Source organism: Mus musculus, chromosome 7 (assembly GCF_000001635.26).
Source record: "Mus musculus strain C57BL/6J chromosome 7, GRCm38.p6 C57BL/6J".
NCBI lineage: Eukaryota > Metazoa > Chordata > Mammalia > Rodentia > Muridae > Mus > Mus musculus.
In genome coordinates, this window is record NC_000073.6 from 24,902,221 (window position 1) to 24,926,796 (window position 24,576).

Sequence of the window (24,576 nt, forward strand, 5' to 3'; positions counted from 1 at the left end):
GCCTAATTCCCTCATGGGTTCACTTGCATAAGGCAGATTTGGAGAGTTTCTGTCAAGAACCGGGGGGAGGGGGATGACAGAGAGAGCTAGAGTGGTGTGACAGTCATTGGGATGGGAAGAGCAGACTCAGGTTGTTAAAAGACAGGAGGCCAAGAGGAGACTCAGTGGGATCCCCAGAGACAAGGATGCAGAGATAAATAGCCAAAGGAAGAAGCAGACACAAACTGGCTGGCCTGATAATAACAGTTGAGGAAAGGACAAAGCCTGAAATCTCAGAGCATGAGAGAGACAGCCAACAGCAAGAAATGGGCCCAGCGTGATCAAGGCACAGAGGAGCTGCAGCAGGGAGAAGCAACAGAGGCCAGAAAGCAAGGAGTGCCTGGATGGGCCCCTGACCTTGTGGGCAGGAAGGCCTTCGAGCTTCGAAAAAGAGATCAGGGTGGTGGCGCGCACCTTTAGCTTTAATCTCTCTACTCCAGAAGCAGAGACACCTGAGTTCGAATCCAGCCCGCCTTACACAACAAGTTCGAGGCCAGCCAGGGCTACATAGGGAGCCCTTGTCGCAAACTAAGAGAAAGAGAGAGTAAGGGCCAGGGCAGGAGCTGGGCAACAGCAGGGAGGGCGGCGGAGGCGGACAAAGGCGAAGGGGAGCCGGGCGGGGCCGGGTGGGGACGCGCCCGCGGGGAAAGGAGGAGCCGCGCGGGCGGCGAGAAGGGGAAGGAAGCCGAGGTGCCGGGCGGGCACGGGGCGCGGGCAGGAAGCGGGGAGGGGCGGCGGGCGGGGGCTCCGGAAAAACGCCCCGACTTCCTGCCCGCCAGAGCCAGGAAGCCGGAGTCGGGACACCGGGCCCGGGATCCCCGAGCCCGACCTCGGGCGCCTCGCCGGTCACCTCCCCGCGCGGACACCAGGTACACTGTCCCTGGCCCCGCCCGGCCTCCTCCTCCAGCCGCCGCAGGGAGGAGCAGGGAGGGGACCGGGCGCGGAGGGCCTCCCAGGGTGCGCCCAGTGAACCTGCAGCCGCCTTTCTCTGGCCTCGGTTTTCTCATCTGTCAAAGAGAGCAAAGAGAAAACCCGGCGCGTTGGCGCCCGCCTGTCATCCCAGGAGTTGGGAAGCAGAGACAGGAGGATTGCCATGAGTTCGAGGTTAGCTTGGGCGACCTAGCATGAACCTGCCTCAAAAGAAAAAAAAAAAAAAAAACAAAACAAAACAGAGAGAGAGAGAGAGAGAGAGAGAGAGCACTTGTCGAGAGCACAAGTAGGTAGAGATCCAGGCTCCCAGCGAAGAACGATAACACTCATTTATCAGCAGGGAAACTGAGGCCCAGGGAGTCGGACTGCCTTGTCGTAGGGACAGAGCATCTGGGACTTGAACTCAAAGCTGTTTCCTGTAAAGAGCTGTCCCTGCGATCATGGATGCTTGATTAGAGCTCCCTAAAATAAACAAATATCTCTGCAGTACATTTTAAAGCCGAGACTTACAGAGCGTTAAACACGTCTCAGAAAGCTTTTTTCCTTACCCTCTCTGTGGTATTAATTATACTCTGGGAGATGGCTGTAGGGGAGAGAACCGGAAACATATCCTCATTGAACAGATGGGAAGACTGAGGCCTAAAGGGAAGTCATTGCATTTTGCAGGTTAGTCTATCAGAAGAAAATATATGCTCGAGCGCATGAGTGTTTTATGCTTTTGTTTGTGTGTGTGTGTGTGTGTGTGTGTGTGTGTGTGTGTCTATCTATGTGAGGGGGTTCTGTTTTTGTTTTGTTTTTTCTTTCCAATTACAGCGGGAGGAGTTGACAGTGGTGACAGAGGGTATACAAGCATTTGGAATTTAATAGGTCCGAGTTGGGGAGGTAGAGCTCATGTGAGGTCCCGATAGGTGCTTAGGACCTGAGCGACTTGAAGTTTCTCCGAGATTGAGCCCTAACCAGGCAATGGAACCATGCACCACTCCTGCTAAGGGGGCGGGGCCCAGGAGAGTGACAGGGGCAGTCGAAATACGGAAACAAGGGTCCTCCAAGGCAGACCAGAGCGGCCCTATCGGGCCAGCGTGGCGCCGTGTATTGCGATACCCGCCGGCAGGAGGAGTGGAGTTGCCGAGGCCGGAGAGCGGTAGGAGGCGGGCTAGAGCGGCCGGAGGGAGGAGTGGAGCTGGACGCAAAGGCGGCCTCTGGCTCGGCTAGAGCGACTCTGCGGCACGGGTGGGGGAACCTGGAGCTCGAGCGCGGAGGCTTCGGTTCCTGAGGCTGCAGTGGCTTGCTTCTCTTCCCATCCGACAGGTGAGATAGGCAGCCCTTGGTTGCCGTGAAACCTGACCCCACACGTCTTCCCTGCCACCCACACCACCACCGCTGCAGAATTAGTGAGCGCCTGTTGTAGATCAGCCACGTCCCACGTAAGATTTAGGGCTCGTGAAGACCCGCCACGTTACATAGGTCAATAAGAGCTCACATACCTTCCAGGTTTCAGGAAGCCTTTCACGGAGACCTGGCTTTTAACATAAGCATAGGCTTCTCATAGATCAAGGCAGGGCCCTACAGAACCCACCACACACCACTATCGAGGTCCCATAAACCATTAGTTTTCCCTTTAGAATCACCATCTCTCTGGATTCTTGAGGCCCACTATATGTCAAATAGAATGTGGGGTTGTATACATTCCAGGGCCCTCGTAGTTTTTTTCAAGGCTCCCAGAAGTTCTTGGAGACCTAAATAATCCAGTCCAAAGGCTTGTTGAATGTGAGCCCTTAGGACCCAGGCGCCTTTATGTGTTTACTTCTTCAGGACCCCCCCACACACACACACACACATACACACACACACACACACACACACACACACACACACACACTGCATAGACCTAAACCTGCCCTGACTTCCCCTGTCCACCCCACCTCCAGAGCCTCAAGTGCAAAATGCTCCCTCTGCCGGACAGTAGTGGACTTTGTCAGTTGCTTCATTTTGCCAGCTTTACCTATGTCTACTTTTCAAATCCTCTTTGAGCCCAGGTTTCTGGAGCTGCTGGGTCCATCCTGGGTGTCTGCAGAAGTCACGGCAGCCACATGACCTTTCCAGGCACCATCAGACCTGATGTATCTCAGAATAGATGCACATTTTAGTATTCCAAGGTCAAAGTGTGTGTGTGTGTGTGTGTGTGTGTGTGTGTGTAGCAGTGTTGTGTGCTGAATGTTTAAACTGTGGAACCAGACTGCCTGAACCTGAATCCTGGCTCTGACTCTCATAAGCCATGCCTCAATTTCCCCCTCCTGTAAATCAGCAATAAGAATAATAGTGACACCCTCCTCTCCTAAAACAAACCAAAATAATGCTGGCCTCATTGGGTCAGTAAGAGGATTAAATTCATTAACATCTGTAGACAGACCCTGAACCCTGCATAGAAACTAAGCCTGTGTGTGCTGTCTTTGCTGTGTCTGACACATACTGAGAACACGTGAGTGTCAGCCATTGTTCCTTATTACTGTGATGGGGAGTGTGGAGGCAATGCATGTGAACTGTGAACAAGAGAGTCAGGGTCTTCTGGTGACAATTTGTTAAAATTTCGTACCTCCCTTGGCTTCTCTTTTCTTGGGGGGGGGAGTTAATAAAGATTTAAGCGTGAGAGTTACGGGGGCCACTCTGAATGATGTGTACAGGCCAGTATGGTGGCACACGCCTTTGATCCCAGCATTGGGAAGGAGGAGACAAGTGACTCTCTTGATTCAAGGCTGGCCTGCTCTGCAGAGTTCCAGGATAGTCAGGGCTACACAGATAAACCCTGTCTCCTGTCTAAGAAAGAGAGAGAGAGAGAGAGAGAGAGAGAGAGAGAGAGAGAGAGAATAGAAGGAAGGAAGGACAAACAAGCATTCTGTCATTGAGCTACATCCCCAAGCCCTCCTTGGCTCCTTTGGGGTCTGTCAGGTGAGTATATTTCCTGCTAACTGAGATGAGCATGGGAGTTCCTGGTCTGTGATCATGGCTTCTAACCTAGAAGGTCTGGCTGGCTGGAAAGGGTGGTTTTTGAAGGCATCTTGTTTCTCAGGGGATGAGTGCTTGTAGTTGGGGAGGTATTGCAGTTGATGGGACTAGACAGAGTGCTTCTCTCCAATAATACTAGAACTCAAGAGACCAAGACAGGGGGATGCCCGCAAGCTTGAGGCCAGTCTACAGAGTGAGATCCTGTCTAGAAAAAAGAAAAGCAAAAACTGAGCTGATATACCCAGAACAGTTCTTACGCACTAGATGGGCTTGTTTCTCATAAGCTGACTTTGTTGGCAAGTGTATTTATTAAACGCTCACCAGTGTTCACATCTTGACATTAGCTGAGCTTTTATGGTGGACAGATCCAGCTTCTGAGGAAGAGTACAAATGATGCCTGCTTGGTGGAACCCCCGGCCATGACTTCTGGACACTACAGAAAGCATCTTTGGCAGAAATCAGAATCATAGCAACGGTTCATTGAGTGCTAGGGAGGAGGCTCCTGGAAGAGGGAGAAGGGCGGGTCTCGGGCAGCCAGAGTTATAAATAGCTTTGGGGTGTGGGGACCCGCCCCCTACTGGTCCACCCCACACTCTTTCCACCATTCCTTCCCTCCTGACACTGATCCACACAGCATTAGTCAGACTAATTAGGGTCTGGAAGATGCTGATGAAAAGGGAGAGTAGAGGGAAGATGGGATGGGGAGAGAGGATAGAGATGCAGTGTGGAGCTGGACCGAACCAACACCAGCTGTGGAAGGACAGCTGTCCTGGGGTGGGGGAGGAGAGATAGGGAGGCAGAGGAGGGGCCAGCAGAGGTGATAGGAAGGATGAGGTAGGTCTGGGAGGAGAGGTGGAGTCCCGGATTCATATTGAAGGGGAGCAGCATGCCCCTGAGGGCAGGCTGCTGAGCCCCACCTCCTCCATCATCTTTCAGGGACCAAAGCTGGGAACTGTAGGGAACCATGGGGCCCAAGAGCTCAGTGTGTCTGACAGAGAGGGACTCGGTTTTGTTTTCTCGTGTAGAGGGCGTTGGAGGTTGGGGGTTCACCATTGACATTTCCTGTCACAGGAAATGGGGCTGGTGGGTTCAGAGGCAACATCCTGGCCCAGGCCCGCCACAGATCACAGTGTATCACCTTCCCCTACTCTTCCTACCTTCTCCTAAGGGCTGTGCTTTTAATTTTGCTTGTGCCAAAGTCCCTCCCCCTTGAGGGCTAGCCAGCCTTCTGGGTCCCTGGTCCTTCCTTCTTTAGTGACCCAAATTAGTGGTTTTACCCACAGCCACCCAGCCCACCCATGGACCCATGCTCCTGGCCTCCAGCACACGCCCACCCCGCTTGGTCTCTCCGCCTCAGCTGGGCTGAGAAGAGCTCTTTGTCGCCACACAGAGGCTCCATTGAGCTTAGGAGGCTGGGGGGTGGGGGTGTTTACTCACCTTCCGCACCTGGGCCAGGAATCTGTGAGTAACTGCCCAGCCTCGGGCACTTCCTCCCCACCCCTAACTGCTCCTCCTCTCCGCAGCCCGGCGGAGTCCTGGAGATGGGAGAAGTCGCCGGAGGGGCGGTGAGTGCGGGGAGAAGATCTGAGCCAAGGTGAGGGAGGTCTGGTGCTCTGTGAGGTAGGGAGCCCTGTGAATTGAAACCATGTGTCCCCTTGCAGGCCCCAGGGCCTCCCCGGTCTGGCCTGGTGTCCATCATCATCGGGGCGGAGGATGAGGATTTTGAGAACGAGCTGGAGGCGGTAAGCAGGGTGGGGTGGGAGAGTGTCCACCAAGGACCCAGTTCTCCGTCCTGGGATGTGTCCTCCCTGCTCACATTATCATCTCTCACCCCATGTGTAACTGTCTACAGTAGTCCCACCCATCTCACTCTAACCCCAGTTTATCACCACCCCTCCCCCATTTGACTCACATCCCTTCTCAGGACCGGCTCAGGAACATCAAGTCTTATCCCTTCTTCCCAACTTCTTGTCCTTACTGTCTGGGTTGTAGCATAGGCCCATCCACCCCCATTTCCCTGTCGTGAAACCATTGAGAGGTGCAAGAAACTGGGTAGGGCAAGCCTTGGATGTCCCTTCTTTCCCCTTGGCACTCAGCTCCCTTGTCCCCACCCTCCAGAACTCAGAAGATCAAAACAGCCAGTTCCAGAGCCTAGAGCAAGTGAAGCGCCGCCCTGCCCACCTCATGGCCCTCCTGCAGCATGTGGCCCTGCAGTTCGAGCCAGGACCACTGGTGAGGATGGGGCGGTGGGGCAGAGCAGGAATGAGGCTGGGCAACTAAGAGGTCTGGAAAGTCCAGAACACAGCATGAGTTATCGAAATAGGGCCCCAGACAAGATGGGAAAAGCAGGCATATGATCTAGACAGGTTTGCAGATGCCCGGTGAGCCGCAGTAAGCAGGGATCCCAGGCCTGAGTGCTTACAGCAGAACCCAGCATCCTGACAGATGCCATGTCCTGCCCTTTTCAAGCATCTCCAGCTGGTAACGCTGACCTTGGCAGTGGGGAGGGTTGGGGGGTGGCAGCAAGACCATCTCAGCAGGTGTCACCAGTCCTGCATCAAGGAGTTGGTTCCCTTAGCCATCTAGACTTAGAGAACACCTCAGACCTTGATCCAAATACCCAGACAAACTCCATGTGGTTGCTAACCTAGAAACGTCCTGAGCCTGCCGTGATAATACACACCTGTGATCCTAAGCACATTAGACACTGAGGCAGGAGGATAGCCACACCTTCATAGTCAGCTAAGGCTGCTACATGGCAAGACTGGACCTCAAACAAAAGAAACTTCCAGGGCCAGGCAGGAGACACTGGGGAGACACAGATAAAGAACTGTGTGGTCCAGAAACCCCAGTCCCTGATTTAGCAAGAAGCCACCGTACTGGCTGGGAGTGGGGGGCTGTGTAGGTAGGTGCGTGGGAGCATGGACGGTTAGGCCTCTTCCTAAGAAGACTGGATACCACCCAGCACAAGCTACTTGGCAAGGGATGTCCGAGGGTCTTGCACTACATGAAAATGCACGCAGAATCCCCCCCAACCAAAACTAGGAGACTAACAGAAATCACAGGCAGGGACACCCGGGGTGAAGAAAGACGGACACAGGAGGGCTGGGGATGTAACTCAGGTGGTAGGAAGTATGCCTATCGAGTACAGAGGCCTGGGTTAGAGCCTGGCATTGCATAAAGCAAGCATAGTGATGCAGGCTGGTGATCCCAGCACTCGGCAGAAGAGGAGGATCCTCGGCTACTTAGCAACTTTAAGGCCAGCCTGGGCTACATGAGACCTTGTCTCAAGAAAAAGGCATGAAATGAAACGCTAGGACTAGTTGTCCTGACACCAGGCTTTAGAAACTAGTGGAAAATTGATGCAGTCTCTCCATCTACGTTCTTGGAAAAAGCAGCCATCCCTCCTGGGTACACAGAGGCTGTCCTTGCCTAGGCGTTGGAGCTCAGGAGTTTCCTATCCTAGCCCTACTTAACTCAAGGACTGGGAAGTGCTCTGTTTGACCCAATGGCTTCTGGCTGGGAGGAGTTGCTCTTATGCAGCTTCCTCACCCATCAGAGTATGGGGCAAGAATGGAAAGAGCAGACATAGATGTGTCAACCAGTAAATGTAAAATGTTCTGCTGCCAGTCAGTGGTGGCTTGTGCCGTTAGTCCCAGCACTCAGGAGGCAGAGGCAGGCGGATCTCTGACTTTGTAAGGCCAGCCTGGTCTACAGAGGAATTCCAGACAACTATAGCTACACAGAGAAGTCCTGTCTCAAGAAACCAAAGACAAAAAAAAAAAAAAAAAAAAAAAAAGGTCTGCCTGCACAGGAGTATCCCCAAGCACCACCAGAAATGACATGTCACTTGCCAGGCAGCAGCATTTCCAGTGTCACCCACCAAAGACTGGCACACAGGCAACTTCAGGAGATGGCCTGGCAAGAATGAGTGGACCCCACTTGTCCACCCGTCTACTGTCTGTCCCTCACCGCCCTGCACCCTAGGCAGATTGCCAGAGACAGCTGCCTACATTTGAGCCTGGCTTTACCATGTGACATTGAGCAGGGATGTTTATTCATTGTTGGTATTGGGGATTGAACTCAGGGCCTTAGCTATGTGAGGCAAGCACTCTGCCACTGCCTCCCAAGCCCTTGTTATTTTTATCGTGTGTGATGTGGTGTATGTGTGTTCATTTGGGTATGTGCATGTATGTGTACATATGCATTGTATGTAGAAGCCAGGGGCCAACATCAAGATTCCTTGATCTCTTTCCACCATATTTTCTCTCTCCTTTTAAAATTTTATTCCATGTATTTGTTTGTTTGAGACAGGGTCTCTCTGTTATGTAGCCTGGTCTCATAGTGAGCTGCCTGCTTCTGACTCCCAAGTGTTAGAATTAAAGTCACGCACCACTAACCCCCAGCTCTGTCTAAAACTATTCTTATTAAATACGAACATGTGTGTGGGTGCCTGTGTGTGGATACATCCATGGCATAGCACTAGTATGGAGATGGTAGGACAGCCTCTAAGAGGTCATAGGACAGCCTCTAGGAGTCTCTCCTCCCACCATGGAATTCCCAGGGATTGAACTCCAGTTGTCAGGCCTGGTAGTAGGCAGAGCTAAGCCATATCTCTGGTCCCACCTTACTTTTGAGACAGGGTCTCCTGACCAGGGAGCTCATCTGATTGAGATTGGCAAGGCTGCGGAGCATGAGCTCTGGGAACTGCCCCCAAGGTCTAAAGGCACAGGCTGTCAGGCTTGGTTTGTACATCAGAGCTGGAGATGCAACGATGCTCAGGATTCATAGCCTGTGCTTCCCTTCTGAGTTAGCCCTGTAACCCATACTCTGGTCTTTCTTTCTTTATTTCTTTTTTTTTTTAAGATTTATTTATTTATTATATGTAAGTACATTGTAGCTGTCTTCAGACACTCCAGAAGAGGGAGTCAGATCTTGTTACGGATGGTTGTGAGCCACCATGTGGTTGCTGGGATTTGAACTCCGGACCTTCGGAAGAGTAGTCAGGTGCTCTTACCCACTGAGCCATCTCACCAGCCCTACTCTCGTCTTTCTAGAGAGGGTCTTATACAGAGCCATGAACTTGAAATGGTCCTCCTGCTTCTGCTTCCGAGCAAGCGTTGGGAGGTGCCAGCAGTACTGGCTTTACCTTGTATTTTGAGATAAGGTTTCTCTAAGTTGCCCAGGGCTGCCCTTGAACCTTCGATCCTTTGACCATGAAGCTTAAGCTGTTTTCTCTCTTTCCTTTTGGTGGTATTTTGGTTTTTTTTTTTTTTTTTGTGACACAGATTTTGAACTCCTCCCTGGTCTTCCTGCCTGAAGTCCCCAGGGATGGATGTGCAGGCCGGTGCCAAGGCACTGAGCTTTGAACTCCCAATTCCACACCGTTGTTTTTAGAAACAGGCAGGATCTCGTATAGCCTAGCCTGGCCCCACACTCACAAGTGTTCAAGGATGACCTTGAACTCCTGATCCTCCTGCTTCTGCCTGGAAAGTGAGGGGACCATAGTCATGCACCACTATACCTGGGTTCAAGGTTCCCACCGGCAAAATGGTGATAATGGTGGTCTCAGTGATGGGGCAGGTTCCTAAATAACCTCTGGTGGGCCCCAGATCCTCAGAATAGCTAGTAGAGATAGGTAGTAGTAAGAATTGGAAAGGAATAAGAAAGTATTCATAGCAATGACCCTGGAGAGTCTCAGGAGACCACCTGGACAGCTGGGCTAGAAGTCAGAGTGGGCTTCACCGAAGAAGGCATGTCTGCACCCCACAGGCATACAGTGGTCACAAAGCTGCTTAGGCTATCCAAAGAGGGAGTGTGGTGGTTGGGGCCGGGAGAAAGAGTCCCGCTCTGTGTGTCCCCAGCTCTGCTGCCTGCATGCAGACATGCTGAGCTCTCTGGGCCCCAAAGAAGCCAAGAAGGCCTTCCTTGACTTCTATCACAGTTTCCTGGAGAAGACTGCGGTGAGATACCTCCCAGCTGCCCCTGTCCCTCTCCCAGTGTCTATCTGTGGTGGTGCCTGCCAATGTGGGGCCTCTTCAGTGTCTTCCCTCAGACCCTTCTCACCAAGGTCTCCTGAGATACATCTGCCACCTTACTCCTTTCTCCCCTGAGCAGGTTCTACGGGTGCCGGTCCCTCCCAGTGTCGCTTTTGAACTTGGTAAGAAGAGGAGGGGTCTGAGGATAAGAGAGGCTTTCTGACCCTGGAGACTCATGGGATGGAAGCCATGATTCAGTCATTCATTCTTGGTGGTGGCAGCACAGGGAAATATTAGAATCCATGGGTGGGGACCATGATCCAAGTAGGTTGGGAGCCAGGACCCCTGGAATGTGGCCCCTAGCCCTTGCATGCATGTCTGTAGATCGTACTCGACCTGATCTGATCTCTGAGGATGTCCAGAGGCGGTTCATACAAGAGGTGGTGCAGAGCCAGCAGGCAGCCGTGAGCCGTCAGCTAGAGGACTTCCGCTCCAAGCGGCTCATGGGCATGACGCCCTGGGAGCAGGAACTGAGCCTGCTGGAGCCCTGGATTGGGAAAGACCGAGGCAACTATGAGGCCCGGGAGCGGCATGTTGCGGAGCGGCTGCTGTCCCACCTGGAGGAGACCCAGTAAGTGGGCACTGAGATTCCAGTTCCAGTGTGGGTCTGCCTCGGTGTCAGTCTTAGTGTCTGTATTCTTGCCTCATCCAGAGTTCTACTTGGACCTACTTGGACCATGGTCCCACTGTCAGCCTAACTCTTAGAACTCTGGGGTTCCATTGAAGTTTCTGGGTCTTGTCCATGGTCATGTGTTTGGGTCTAGCGCTTGTGTCCTCTGGAATGGACCTTCCGAGGTCACTTTCCCTTCTGCTTACCCTGCTTACTGAAGAGATGGCAGCCCAGAAGTGATCCTCCGTGGACAGGGAAGCCAGGTTTTGTGATTTCATTGTAAATTTCTTTCTTTGCAGGCATACCATCTCTACAGATGAAGAGAAAAGGTGACAGCTGTGGGGAGTGTCGTGAAAAAAAAGGCATGGTCTGGACCAGAGGGAGGCCATGGCGTCTCTGGGGTGGCACCCTCGCTCCTGGCTTTGGGAGCCACCCCTCTCCTCTAACCACAGGAAATGCTTGAGGGGTTGTGGGGGACTGTGTCTTTGTCATTGTGGACATAGTGTGCTCCTGTGTGTCTGCCCCGGGGACCCTTACCTCACTGTCTTCTCCCCTTAGTGCTGCTGTGGTCACTGCCATCAGCCTGTATATGCGCCACCTTGGAGTCCGGACCAAGAGTGGGGACAAGAAGTCGGGAAGGAACTTCTTCCGGAAAAAGGTGCTGAGGTCAAGTCTGGCCCTGTCCTTTCTAAGAATCTTCCTGGGTGCCAGCCAGCAGTCACTTTCTGCTTTGTGTCATTTTGGAAGCCATAGTCTTCCTTTTCATCATCTCCCCACAGGTGATGGGGAATCGGAGGTCAGACGAACCCCCAAAGACAAAGAAAGGGCTGAGCAGTATCCTAGATCCTGCACGTTGGAACCGGGGAGAGCCATCCGGTAAGAGGGCTACTGGCCCCACCCTTGCCCACCCCGTTCATCCCAGGCCAAGCTCACTGTCCCACTTTTTTTTTTTTTTAATTTTATTTTATTTTTATTAGGTATTTTCCTCGTTTACATTTTCTTTTTTTTTTTTAAAGATTTATTTATTTATTATATGTAAGTACACTGTAGCTGTCTTCAGACACTCCAGAAGAGGGCGTCAGATCTTGTTACAGATGGTTGTGAGCCACCATGTGGTTGCTGGGATTTGAACTCCTGACCTTCGGAAGAGCAGTCGGGTGCTCTTACCCACTGAGCCATCTCACCAGCCCCCTCGTTTACATTTTCAATGCTATCCCAAAAGTCCGCCATACCCACCCCCCCAATCCACTACCCACCCACTCCCCCGTTTTGGCCCTGGGGTTCCCCTGTACTGGGGCATATACAGTTTGCAAGTCCAATGGGCCTCTCTTTGCAGTGATGGCCGACTAGGCCATCTTTTGATACGTATGCAGCTAGAGTCAAGAGCTCCGGGGTATTGGTTAGTTCATAATGTTGTTCCACCTATAGGGTTGCAGTTCCCTTTAGCTCCTTGGGTAATTTCTCTAGCTCCGTGTTTGCTAGGCCCCGGCATAGTCTCACAAGAGACAGCTATATCTGGGTCCTTTCAGCAAAATCTTGCTAGTGTATGCAATAGTGTCAGCGTTTGGGAGCTGATTATGGGATGGATCCCTGCATATGGCAATCACTAGATGGTCCATCCTTTTGTCACAGCTCCAAATTTTGTCTCTGTAACTCCTTCAATGGGTGTTTTGTTCCCATTTCTTTTTTTTTTTTTTTAAAGATTTATTTATTTATTATATGTAAGTACACTGTAGCTGTCTTCAGACACTCCAGAAGAGGGCGTCAGATCTTGTTACAGATGGTTGTGAGCCACCATGTGGTTGCTGGGATTTGAACTCCTGACCTTCGGAAGAGCAGTCGGGTGCTCTTACCCACTGAGCCATCTCACCAGCCCCCTCGTTTACATTTTCAATGCTATCCCAAAAGTCCGCCATACCCACCCCCCCAATCCACTACCCACCCACTCCCCCGTTTTGGCCCTGGGGTTCCCCTGTACTGGGGCATATACAGTTTGCAAGTCCAATGGGCCTCTCTTTGCAGTGATGGCCGACTAGGCCATCTTTTGATACGTATGCAGCTAGAGTCAAGAGCTCCGGGGTATTGGTTAGTTCATAATGTTGTTCCACCTATAGGGTTGCAGTTCCCTTTAGCTCCTTGGGTAATTTCTCTAGCTCCGTGTTTGCTAGGCCCCGGCATAGTCTCACAAGAGACAGCTATATCTGGGTCCTTTCAGCAAAATCTTGCTAGTGTATGCAATAGTGTCAGCGTTTGGGAGCTGATTATGGGATGGATCCCTGCATATGGCAATCACTAGATGGTCCATCCTTTTGTCACAGCTCCAAATTTTGTCTCTGTAACTCCTTCAATGGGTGTTTTGTTCCCATTTCTTTTTTTTTTTTTTAAAGATTTATTTATTTATTATATGTAAGTACACTGTAGCTGTCTTCAGACACTCCAGAAGAGGGCATCAGATTTCGTTATGGATGGTTGTGAGCCACCATGTGGTTGCTGGGATTTGAACTCGGGACCTTCAGAAGAGCAGTCAGCACTCTTAACCACTGAGCCATCTCGCCAGCCCCTTGTTCCCATTTCTAAGAAGGGGCAAAGTGTCCACACTTTGGTCTTCGTTCTTCTTGAATTTCATGTGTTTAGCAAATTGTATCTTATATCTTTGGTATCCTAAGTTTCTGGGCTAATATCCACTTATCAGTGAGTACATATTGTGCGAGTTCCTTTGTGTTTAGGTTACCTCACTCAGGATGATGCCCTCCAGGTTTATCCATTTGCCTAGGAATTTCATAAATTCATTTTTTTAATAGCTGAGTAGTATTCCATTGTGTAAATGTACCACATTTTTTGTATCCATTCCTCTGTTCAGGGGCATCTGGGTTCTTTCCAGCTTCTGGCTATTATAAATAAGGCTGCTATGAACATAGTGGAGCATGTGTCCTTATTACCGGTTGGGACATCTTCTGGATATATGCCCAGGAGAGGTATTGCGGGATCCTCCGGTAGTACTATGTCCAATTTTCTGAGGAACCGCCAGACTGATTTCCAGAGTGGTTGTACAAGCTTGCAATCCCACCAACAATGGAGGAGTGTTCCTCTTTCTCTACATCCTCGCCAGCATCTGCTGTCACCTGAATTTTTGATCTTAGCCATTCTGACTGGATCACTGTCCCACTTTTGTTTCAGCTCCAGATTGTCGACATCTAAAGGTCGAGGCTGATGGTAATGAACCTGTAGTTAAGGTGTCCATCCAGGGCTGAGGGAGGAGGGCTGGGGTCTGGAGCCCTGGGTCTGAGGGAGGAGGGCTGGGGTCTGGACCCTTGGGTCTGAGGGAGGAGGACTGGGGTCTGGAGCCCTGAGTCTGAGGGAGGAGGGCTGGGGCCTGGATCCCTGGGTCTGAGGGAGGAGGGCTGGGGTCTGGAGCTCTGAGTCTGAGGGAGGAGGCCTGGGGTCTGGAGCCCTGGGTCTGAGGGAGGAGGGCTGGGGTCTGGAGCTCTGAGTCTGAGGGAGGAGGCCTGGGGTCTGGAGCCCTGAGTCTGAGGGAGGAGGGCTGGGGTCTGGAGCTCTGAGTCTGAGGGAGGAGGGCTGGGGCCTGGAGCCCTGGGTCTGAGGGAGGAGGGCTGGGGTCTGGAGCCCTGAGTCTGAGGGAGGAGGGCTGGGGTCTGGAGCTCTGAGTCTGAGGGAGGAGGGCTGGGGCCTGGAGCCCTGGGTCTGAGGGAGGAGAGCTGGGGTCTGGATCCCTAGATCTGAGGGAGGAGGGCTGGCATGTGGACTCCTGGGTCTGAGGGAGGAGGGCTGGGTCTGAGGAAGAAGTAGAGAGTATGTAGAGAACTGAGCATGGGAGGAGGGGGTCTCTGGTGTGGAAGACAGCCAAGAGCACAGTGTCATAGTTCTCCTGGATGCAGTAGCAGATGGGACTAGATGCCTCTGTTTATTTCCCCTTTTCATTCTTCCTTGCCGTCTTTCCAGCAGAGAAGCCAGGCCCTGCAGACCGGAAGGGAGGCCTGGGTATGTCTTCTCGGGACAGGACTGTTGGGACTCCTGGACAGGACAACCCAGGAGTCTCCCTGCACCCTCTGTCTACAGACAGCGTCGACTCCCGGGAACCAGGTAAGCGATTCTGAGTCGGGACAGGAGAACCACGAGCCCCACAGCCCTACTTGGATGAAAGCCCCTGTCCCTTTGAGATCTCTCCTTTGTTCTCCGCTTCTTTTCCAGCTTCTGGTCAGGGGTAGTAATTGCCCGCTGCCTTAGTTTACCCTTTGGGCTCTGACCTCTGTGTTGGTGTCATGTCTCCTTATCCCTGGTCTAGGTTTCTTGTGTTGTTGTCATTTGGGGCTTTGGTTCTGGCACTGGGGGTTGGAACTCTCCTCTTCACACATGGCAGGGGAGCTCTCTGCCACCAAGCTACACCCCTAACCCCCACTGCTGGACTCTAGGCCAGAGCCGTACTGATGAGCTGTGTCCCTCCTGACCAGCTGTTTCCAACAGTCCCTGGGGTTCATTTCCTGGAATCTCAGTGAGGAATGTCCTCATGACACTCTTGTGTCATCTTGAATGGTGAACCCCAAAGCCCTATGAGTTTACTCTGTCTTCCCACAGCTCCAGGGCTTTCATCTTAGCCCTTAGGTCCCAGACGCTCTTGTAACCTGGGTTCAGATCTCTCCTGCAGCTTACTTGTGCTGTGTTATGGAAGCCACTTCCCTCTCTGGGTTCACTTACCTTTCAGTGGGTCTGTCCGTTTCCCTTAAGGCTTTGTGGACAGAGGACTGACGGCTTCCAGTCCCCTCCTGCCTGGGGTGGGAGGACGCTGTAGTTCTGTGACGACGCCCCCTCCTTCTGGTGCTAGCCCCGCTGCAGTGTTCTGAGGTCTGACCGAGTTTCTGTCCTCTCACACTGAATACTGCATGAGTAGGTGGTTAATGGCCAGGCACTGAGTGTCTTCTAGCCCTCCCTCAGTGCACAGGTCAGGGAGACTGAGACAACTACAGGGCAGAACTCCATCCACATCAGAGGCCTTCCAAGCAGCTCTCTTCTTCCCACCCACACCCCTCTATCCATAGGCGTGGATACCCCGCAGGAGCCAGGGGATACACCCCCACAGGGCCCTACCAGCCTGGAGCCCCTGGCGCCCCCAGAGAGCACAGAGGACAATGGCGAGACTGAGAGGTGTCTGCTGCGGTGCTGGGAGGGCCTGGGCAGGGCAGGGCAGGGCAGCATAGAGGGCCCAGGGAGGGTGCTTGGGATTGCTGCTGCAGTCTGCACCCGCCTGTCCCAGTCATCTCTGCTGCCGGACCTCCCTCTTCTGCCTGTCTCTGGGCTTCTTCCATCCTTGCCTTTCCCTCCTCCCCTCCTCCTCCCTCTTCTCTTTACCCTCTGTTTCCGGCCTTCTCTGGCCAGGTTCTCCTGGGCTCCACCTCGGTCCTATTCAGCTTCCTTCCTCTCGTTCCCACCATCTCCCTCTTCTCAGTAAGCTCTGCCTCCCTCATGGCCCTGCTCTTGGTGTCCCTTGCCCTCTCTGTGCTCCAAGCTGCAGTGTCCTGGGGGCCTTGTCCCCCTCACAGTTGGGGGGCAGGTTCTGCCCCCTGCCCGTCCTTGTGCTGCTGCTTCGGGGAACCCTTGGTGGGTGTGGGGAGCTGGGCTGGGCACACCTGGTCCACCTCTGACCCTGTTGCCCTCTCTCCCCAGAAGGTGGAAGAGGTGGGTGCCTGGGCCCTGGGTGGGGGGAGGGCCAGCCCTCCCCCATCTCTCCCAGCCCCTCCCCCTCCCCATGGCCACCTCCTCCCCTTCACCCCCTGTGAGGGGAGGGGTGGGTAGGTACGTCACCCTCCCGATTGAGCTAAGTATGGAAATCCTTTCTCCTTGTCCCTTTCCCTGACCCCAGCCTCAGGGAAGGGAGGGGGCTGGTCCTGTGGGCCACAGTGGGTTTTGATCTGCCCACCACAGTTCAGTACCCTTGGGGCCACTCCCAACCCCAGGTACCTCCCCAAGTTCACTACTTCTGACCTTCTCTTCTCTCTTCTGTTGCTTGTTTCATCCCTGACCCGGTCTTCCCTGTCCCTGTCCTGGTCTGTCCTGGTCTGTCCTGGTCTGTCCTGTCTGTCCTGGTCTGTCCTGTCCCTGTCCCTGTCCGGTCTATCCTATCCCTGTCCCTGCCTGATCTCCCCTGTTGGCTGTCCCTGGTCTGTCCTGTCTCTGTCCTGGTCTGTCCTGTCCCTGTCCTGTCTCTGTTCTGGTTTCCCCTGTCCCTGTCCTGGTCTGGTCTGTCCTGTCCCTGTCCCTGCCTGGTCTCCCCTGTTGGCTGTCTCGGTCCTGGCCTCTGCCTGACTCTGTCCTTGGCCTCGGGGTCCAGGCTATCAGGGCGTCTAGGGCGCTCAGAGAGCCTGCGGGTGAGTGACCGCCGCCGGCCTTCCCGGGGCAGCCTCGGGGCTAAGGGCCGGGGTGGGGGCCGTTCCCGGAGCGACGTGGACATGGACCCGGGCTCCGCCACGGCCGTGCTTGGCCCCACCCGACGAGCCACGTACGTCATTTCCCCCTCGCAAGCTAAGGAAGCCTAGAGAGTTGGGAGGTGGTGGGTTGATGCTAGACTCTCAAAGAAATAGACATCCGGTGTCTGAGGTTGCTCGGGCCAGCTGTGGACAGCATAGACCATTGGGGAGTTGGGAGGTGGGACACTGCAGTCTAGAGACCTGGGGAGAGGCGTCAAATGTCAAGGCCACAGAGGGCTTGTAACTAAGGAAGAGCAAGAGGCTCCCCTGGGGTGCTCCAGGATGGAGCTTAACAGTGCCTCTGTCCACAGCCCTGAGCCCGGAGATGATGGGGAGCCAGGACGGTCAGGCCTGGAACTGGAACCAGAAGAACCTCCTGGGTGGAGGGAACTCGTGCCCCCAGACACCCTGCTCAGTCTGCCCAAGAGCCAAGTGAAGCGGCAAGAGGTCATCAGCGGTGAGTGCTACTCTGGAGTCTGCACTGCAGCCAGGGATGCTGGCCAGTGCTGGCTGAGGCAGAGACCGAGAGCATGTGAGAGCAGCTGCTTTCCAACAGAAGCAGCTGGGTGCATAGGCTGTGGAACAGACCCAGTGTGAGTAAGCCAAGTGCCACTGTCAGCCGAGCGTGCGCCCGGAGACTGTGCTGTCAGTTACTACCATCAGGGCTGTGCCTCCAGAGGAGGTGTGGCAGTGTAGACAGTGCTGATGTCGGGAGCCAGATACAGCAAAGCCTGTCATCCCAGCCACGTGCCCTGGGGATCAGGTGGCCAGAGTTCAAGGCCAGGGTCCATGAGATGGCTTACTGGGTAAAAGGAGCCTGCTGCAAAGCCTGACAGCTACCAGGACCCACATGCTGGGAGAGAGCCACCTCTACAAGGTGTGTGTGTGTGTGTGTGTGTGTGTGTGTGTGTATGTGTGTGTATGTGTGTGTGTGAGAGTGTGTGTGATTTTTTTTTTTAAAAAAAGTTTTATTCATTTTATGAGCACACTGTAGTGTCTTCAAATACAACAGAAGAGGGCATTAGATCCCATTACAGATGGTTGTGAGCCACCATGTGGTTGCTGGGAATTGAACTCAGGACCTTTGGAAGAGCAGTCATTGCTCTTAACCACTGAGCCATCTCTCCAGCTCAGACTTATTTATCTATCTATCTATCTATTTCTTTATTTATTAAGAAGGAAACTTGCGCTGGGCAGTGGTGGCACACGCCTTTAATATTACTTCTTTTTTTTTTTTTTTTTTTTTTTTTTTTTTTTTTTTATATGTAAGTACACTGTAGCTGTCTTCCGACACTCCAGAAGAGAGAGTCAGATCTCATTACAGGTGGTTGTGAGCCACCATGTGGTTGCTGGGATTTGAACTCCAGACCTTCGGAAGAGCAGTCGGGTGCTCTTACCCACTGAGCCATCTCACCAGCCCAGGCACACGCCTTTAATCCCATCACTTAGGAGGCAGAGGCAGGAGGATTTCTGAATTCGAGCCAGCCTGGTCTACAGAGTGAGTTCCAGGACGACCAGGGCTACACAGAGAAACCCTGTTTCGAAGAAGAAGGAAAAAAAAAAAAAAGAAGGAAATTCGCTTTCTTCTCAGCCCCTTAGGATCAGAAGCAGGTGATGTCTGTGAGTTCTAGGCTGAATTGGACTATACACCAAGTCCCAGGACTCTGTCACAAGAGACTCTATCTCTAATCACCAAACCCAAAACAAACCAAAGAAGGAAAAAGGAGCTAGAGACAGTCTGAAACTGCTCTTGTCCTGCCTCTCTTGGGCTTCTTACTGTCAGCTGTTTGGTTTTTTTAGGGGTTTTGCTTTTTTTTGTTTTTTTTTTGTTTTGTTTGTTTGTTTGTTTGTCTGTTTTTGAGACAGGGTCTTTAAACTAGCCCTGACTCTCCTGGAACTCACTCAGTAGACTAAGCCTTCCTTGAACAGACGGACATAACTGCCACCCACATGCTGAGATTGAAGGCATGTCCCACCACACCCAGACATTTCCAACTTGTTTGCTTATTTGTTTGTTTTTAACTTATTCTGTTTCTTTTTATCCTACAAAGTCTCGTGACCTTGGTGGAGTAGTATCACTGGTTTTTCTGCCCGCCTGCCTGAAACAGAAAACGAGAAAGGGTGTGTGTGTGTGTGCGTGTGCACGTGCGTGCGTGCGCACTGTAGCACTGTAGCACTCCTAAGTGCCTACATAAGGCGGTAATGGCTCCACCCAGAATATGTTCTGACCTCACCAGTTTCTAGGGATTCTTCCTCAGCCTCTGCGCTCTCCCAGCATGCCTTTGAACCTGTCCCTAGAGCAGCAGTTCTCAACCTGTAGGGCTTGATCCTTTTGGAGGTCACTTGGTGATATCCTGCATATCAGATATTTATATTACACTTCACAACAGTGGCAAAATGACAGTTATGCTGCAGCAATGAACTAGTTCTATGGTTGGGGTTACCACAACATGAGGAACTGTATTAACGGGTCACAGGGTTGGGCAGGTTGAAACCCTCTGCTCTAGAGCATGTACCCTCCCTTGTGATGCTTCCTATTTGGGGCCCACAGAGCTGCTCGTGACTGAGGCAGCTCACGTGCGCATGCTACGGGTACTGCATGACCTCTTCTACCAGCCCATGGCGGATGGAGGCTTCTTCCCTCTGGACGAGCTGCAGAACATCTTCCCGAGCCTGGATGAGCTCATCGAGGTGCACTGTGAGTGCCAGCCACAGCTCCCTCCCTTCTCCAGCACATCCCAGTACCAACTCCCTCCTCCAGGCCTCCTGGACCCAGAGCCTGCCACAGGCAGCCTGGCCTACTCCTGGGGACCACACATTCCCGTCCCCCACAGCATACACCCCAGAGGTACAGACACTAAACAAGCACACAAAATGCGTGACAGCCCACCAGCCCCAAGGATCAAACACATAACTGCAGCCTGAGCCAGCAGCAACCTAAACCAGGCATTTCAGTCTCTTCTGCTCCAGTAAGCCACCTGCTTTCCTGTGCCCCCCACCCCCAGCCCTGTTCCTCGATCGCTTGATGAAGCGGAGACAAGAGAGTGGCTACCTCATTGAGGAGATCGGCGATGTGCTACTGGCCCGGGTGAGGTACCCTGACATGGTCCTACACACCCCAGAGACCCGGGCCCCAGGCCTGTGTACTTTAGGCTTCCTAAAGTATGAGAATGTTTGGACAACCCGACCTGAGACCTTCCCTTGCCTGAATCTTCCCGCAGTTCGATGGTGCTGAGGGCTCATGGTTCCAGAAGATCTCCTCCCGCTTCTGCAGCCGCCAGTCGTTCGCTCTAGAGCAGCTCAAAGCCAAGCAGCGCAAGGAGCCTCGGTTCTGTGCCTTTGTGCAGGTACAGTGGGTGGGACGCGAGAATACACTGTGGTGTCCTGGGGGTGAGGGTTGAGGGCTGGAACTGAACTCTGCCTCATAGGAGAGAAGGGCTGTGGGTGTGGCCCTGGGCTACCCCTGTGCTGCCTGCTTGCTCCTCAGGAAGCTGAGAGCCGCCCGAGATGCCGGCGCCTACAGTTAAAGGACATGATCCCCACTGAGATGCAGCGACTGACCAAGTACCCACTGCTGCTACAGAGCATCGGGCAGAACACAGGTACCCTCCCGGCCTTCCTCTGACCATGGCCGCTGAGTGAGGACATGCCAGGCTGACGATTCACACCGCTCCCTTTGCCCGCCCGCAGAGGAGTCTACAGAACGAGGGAAAGTGGAGCTTGCAGCTGAGTGCTGCCGGGAGATTCTGCACCATGTCAATCAAGCCGTCCGTGACATGGAGGACCTGCTGGTGAGCTGGGGCCTGGCTCCACCCAGGACGGGGCATGGTGGGGAACATCCATGCACCTGGCTTAGAGGTCAGTGTCCAGGAGTCAGTTGGCCTTTGGTGTCTTCCTCTCAGGACTCCTGGAGGTCAGATCTGGACCTCAGCCTGTCCCCTGCAGTTGGCCTTATATCATTGCTTATCCATCTACCTTGGAGTCGCTGAGGGCCAGCCCCTGTGCCTGGTTTAGCTCCCTGTAACCCTCCTGTCTCTGTCCTAGCGGCTCAAGGATTACCAGCGGCGCCTGGACTTGACTCACCTACGGCAGAGCAGTGACCCTATGCTGAGCGAGTTCAAGGTGAACCCCTAGTCTTCCCTCAGCTCACCTTGGCCCTGCTGCCCTGGGGGTTCTTATGTACACTGTGGCTGAGACTGCATCCCGGGAGTCTCCACCCCCATCTCCTTCCCAGAGGGTGTCCATGGTGACCTCTGACCTCACTCCCTGGTCCTTGGCTGTTCAGCTGCCCTCCCCTCCCTTCATCACCTTAGCTGATCATGGCTCCTTCCTGCCTCAGAACCTGGACATCACTAAGAAGAAGTTGGTCCATGAAGGCCCCCTCACGTGGCGAGTGACCAAAGACAAAGCTATAGGTGAGTGCACCCAAAGGTGGTGGGGCCATGGGTAGAGGCCAGGCCTGACATTGCTGCCTCACCCACAGAAGTGCACGTGCTCTTGCTGGACGACCTGCTGCTGCTGCTCCAGCGCCAGGACGAGAGGCTGCTGCTCAAGTCCCACAGCCGGACGCTGACACCTACCCCCGATGGCAAGACCATGCTGCGGCCGGTGCTCCGGCTCACCTCTGCCATGACCCGAGAGGTGGCCACTGGTGAGCTGGGGCAGGTCATCTGAGCGCACTTGTCCTATGGCATGGGGAGTGGAACTCTCTAAGAGCCACAGAGCTCACTCTGGGGAGGAACAAAGACTTGGAAGGGTCCTAATGAGGCAGAACTGGGCAGGACTAAGTAAGGATGGCAGAGATGAGGCATAGACTGTCATTGCAGAACTCAAGAGGCTAAGGGAAGAGAGAGGAGCTTGAGTGTGAGGTCAGCTTGGGCTATAAAGGACCACCCTGCCTCAAGAAACTAAAAATAGCCATGCTTGGTGACATATGCCTTTAATCCCAGCACTCAAGAGGCAGAGGCAGGCATGATCTCTGTGTTCGAGGCCAGCCTGGTCTACAGAGTGAGTTCCAGGACAGCCAGGGCTACACAGAAAAACCCTGTCAGGAGAAACAACAACAAAATAAGAAACTAAAAATAAATAAAAATAGAGGGAACTGCCTGCATTTGCAGAAGAGCATGGTCTGCCCCAAGGGTTTTCTGTTTTTTTGTTTGTTTGTTTTTTTCCCACAATGCTGTCCCCTGCCCCCTGTTTAGGAATTGTAGGTACTTGGAACATAAGGCAGAAGCCAGGGCAGAGAGTTTTGCAAGCATTGCTGAGAGGTTGTGCTAGGGCCACTGGTGCCGTATGGAGGGCTCTCCAGGTGAAGGCAGCCTGGGCTCTGGGGCCTGATGTGATCAGGGCTGTGGAGGAAGACCTCAGGACAGTGAGTGTGAACTGTATCACATGAGGAGAGAGGAGCAATGGCGCCCCAGAGGGGGCCACACTGGGAGCCCTAGCTCCAAGTCACATCTCTCCCCTCCCTATGCAGATCACAAAGCTTTCTACGTCATTTTTACCTGGGACCAGGAGGCCCAGATATATGAGCTGGTGGCACAGACATCTTCGGAACGCAAAAAGTGAGAGTCCCCAAGGATGGTGTGAAGGTGTGTCCCGCATAGGGTGGGGTTTAGGTGTGCTGACCACCTCTGGTCTTGTCCTGTCTCCCCAGCTGGTGTAACCTCATCACTGAGACTGCTGGATCCCTGAAGGTCCCTGCCCCTGCCTCCCGCCTCAAACCCCGGCCCAGCCCAAGCAGGTAAGGGTCAAGGAAAGAACTGGAGAAGGGGGCGTGGGGGTGCTTCCGTGCACATCTACAGAACTTAAGCCCCAGCGCATGCACAGATGTGCGTGCTGAGTCAAGTGCAGCCTGCCTCCAGCTACCTGTACCCCAATGTGCCCGTCTTTGGGCCAGGGATACGGGGTCACCTGTCACTTCCCTCCCCAGCATCCGAGAACCCCTGCTCAGCAGCTCTGAGAATGGCACTGGAGGCGCAGAGATGGCTCCAGCTGATGGTAAGTCTCAAGGTCACTGGCTAGGGGAGGTCACCTGAAGCCAGACAGGACCTGAGCATCCCTGTCTGTCTCCCTACCCAGCCAGGACAGAGCGGCTCCTCAATGACCTCCTGCCCTTCTGCAGACCAGGCCCAGAGGGCCAGCTTGCTGCCACAGCCCTTCAGAAAGGTATGCCAGCCCTGCACCCTCCAAGGCCAGTGTCTAGTGAAGTGGTGCCTCTGTTTTGAACTAGTGAAAGGCTCCGTCCGTCTTTCAGATGTCTGTATGTCCACGAATCAAGAAACCCACCCAAACGCCTTTCTTCTTTAGCTGCTCCCCCGCCATGGGCGCTAAGTTCAGCTTCTCCAGCCCCAGGCCTCCTGCCCCATCCTAACCCTTTTGACTGATAACCACCTCATCCCTCAGCTGTCATCTGGCCCTTGGCCTCCTGCCCCTTGTGACCCTGTTCCTCTTGCCTTGGCCAGTACTGTCCCTGAAGCAGATCCTGCTAAGCACTGAGGAAGACAGTGGAGCGGGGCCTCCCCGCGATGGGGATGGGGTGCCTGGTGGTAGGGCCCCCGGCCCAGTGCACACCCAGGAGATTGAGGAAAACTTGCTTAGCTTAGAGGTGGCCATCAGACAACTGGAGGTATGCCTGGGGGCTGGGGGCTGGGCTCGGGCAGGCTGTGGAAGGAAAGGCATTCTTCATCTGTGATCCCCTTCAGGAGTTGGAAGAGGAATTTTGTCGCCTAAGACCCCTCCTGTCCCAGCTTGGGGGGACTCTGTCCCCCAACCTGGCTGCACCTGAACGCTCTGCTCAGACAGGTGAGTGGGGAACTGGGGTCAGGGTGCTGTTCTGAGGGGCAGGAGGGGTACCCTTACCCACCAGCCCTCTCTTCTCAACTCCTTTCCCTCCCTCTCTCCGTGTCTGTTACCCTCAGGCCTTTCATGAAGAGAAGAGTGGGGGAGAGGATGCAGGGGGGCCCACCCCCACCCCCACAGCTGCCACAGCATCTCACACCCCAGAGGCCTGGAGCAGAGGGAGATTGGCTGAACTTGATAGCAGACCTGCTCGGGTCCCTGCCTCCCACTCTGGCCTCTGCCTTTCTCCCTCCTGCCTTCTGCTTGGGGAACTCAGGGCTTCACTCCCAGAGCACCCCCTTAATCCCCACTTTTCAGGCCGTCTCAGTATTGCCTATGGGGGGTCACCCTCCTTCCCCTACCCCAAGTGCCTTTGCTATGTTTTTATATCCTGGACTGGAGGTTTATTTTTAATATATATTATCTAAGGAAAGATCTGTGTGTGTGAGGGCGTTGGGCAGTGCGCCCCATGTCTGGGCCTGTCCTTGACTTCCTGGGTCTGACCCACGTCACCTCCATGACTCTTGCTTCCTTTCAAGCTCTCCACCCACCCACCCACCCATCCATCCATTCGCTTGTCTTACATTTTTATTTAGTATATTATGGGAGGGGCGCACTGTGTGCTACGTCAGAGGAC

General features: G+C 53.7%; 1 protein-coding gene across 11 annotated transcripts; it reads left to right on the forward strand.

Moving 5' to 3' along the window:
• The first annotated feature begins 765 nt into the window (after positions 1–765).
• Arhgef1 (Rho guanine nucleotide exchange factor (GEF) 1) lies at positions 766–24,374 on the forward strand. 11 transcript variants are annotated; one of them, NM_001130150.1, is made up of 31 exons: positions 766–908; positions 5,496–5,537; positions 5,634–5,714; positions 6,091–6,204; positions 9,837–9,935; positions 10,090–10,132; positions 10,335–10,581; positions 10,920–10,949; positions 11,179–11,278; positions 11,400–11,496; positions 13,798–13,833; positions 14,584–14,721; positions 15,675–15,780; positions 16,300–16,311; positions 16,964–17,131; positions 17,411–17,556; positions 19,651–19,797; positions 20,105–20,187; positions 20,321–20,446; positions 20,587–20,701; positions 20,790–20,890; positions 21,144–21,221; positions 21,439–21,514; positions 21,583–21,750; positions 22,576–22,663; positions 22,756–22,842; positions 23,032–23,099; positions 23,181–23,267; positions 23,564–23,727; positions 23,804–23,903; positions 24,020–24,372. In NM_001130150.1, the coding sequence occupies exons 2-31, from the start codon at positions 5,514–5,516 to the stop codon at positions 24,028–24,030; spliced, it is 2,940 nt and encodes a 979-aa protein (NP_001123622.1). In that variant the 5' UTR covers positions 766–908; positions 5,496–5,513; the 3' UTR covers positions 24,031–24,372. The 11 variants fall into 11 exon arrangements, 10 of the variants coding, with proteins under 10 accessions (NP_001123622.1, NP_001123623.1, NP_001123625.1 ...); XM_017322003.1 differs by lacking the exon at positions 766–908 and adding an exon at positions 1,214–1,635 and having other exon boundaries at positions 14,581–14,721; positions 24,020–24,374; XM_030242173.1 differs by lacking the exon at positions 766–908 and adding an exon at positions 1,773–2,277 and having other exon boundaries at positions 24,020–24,374.
• Positions 24,375–24,576: the final 202 nt, after the last annotated feature.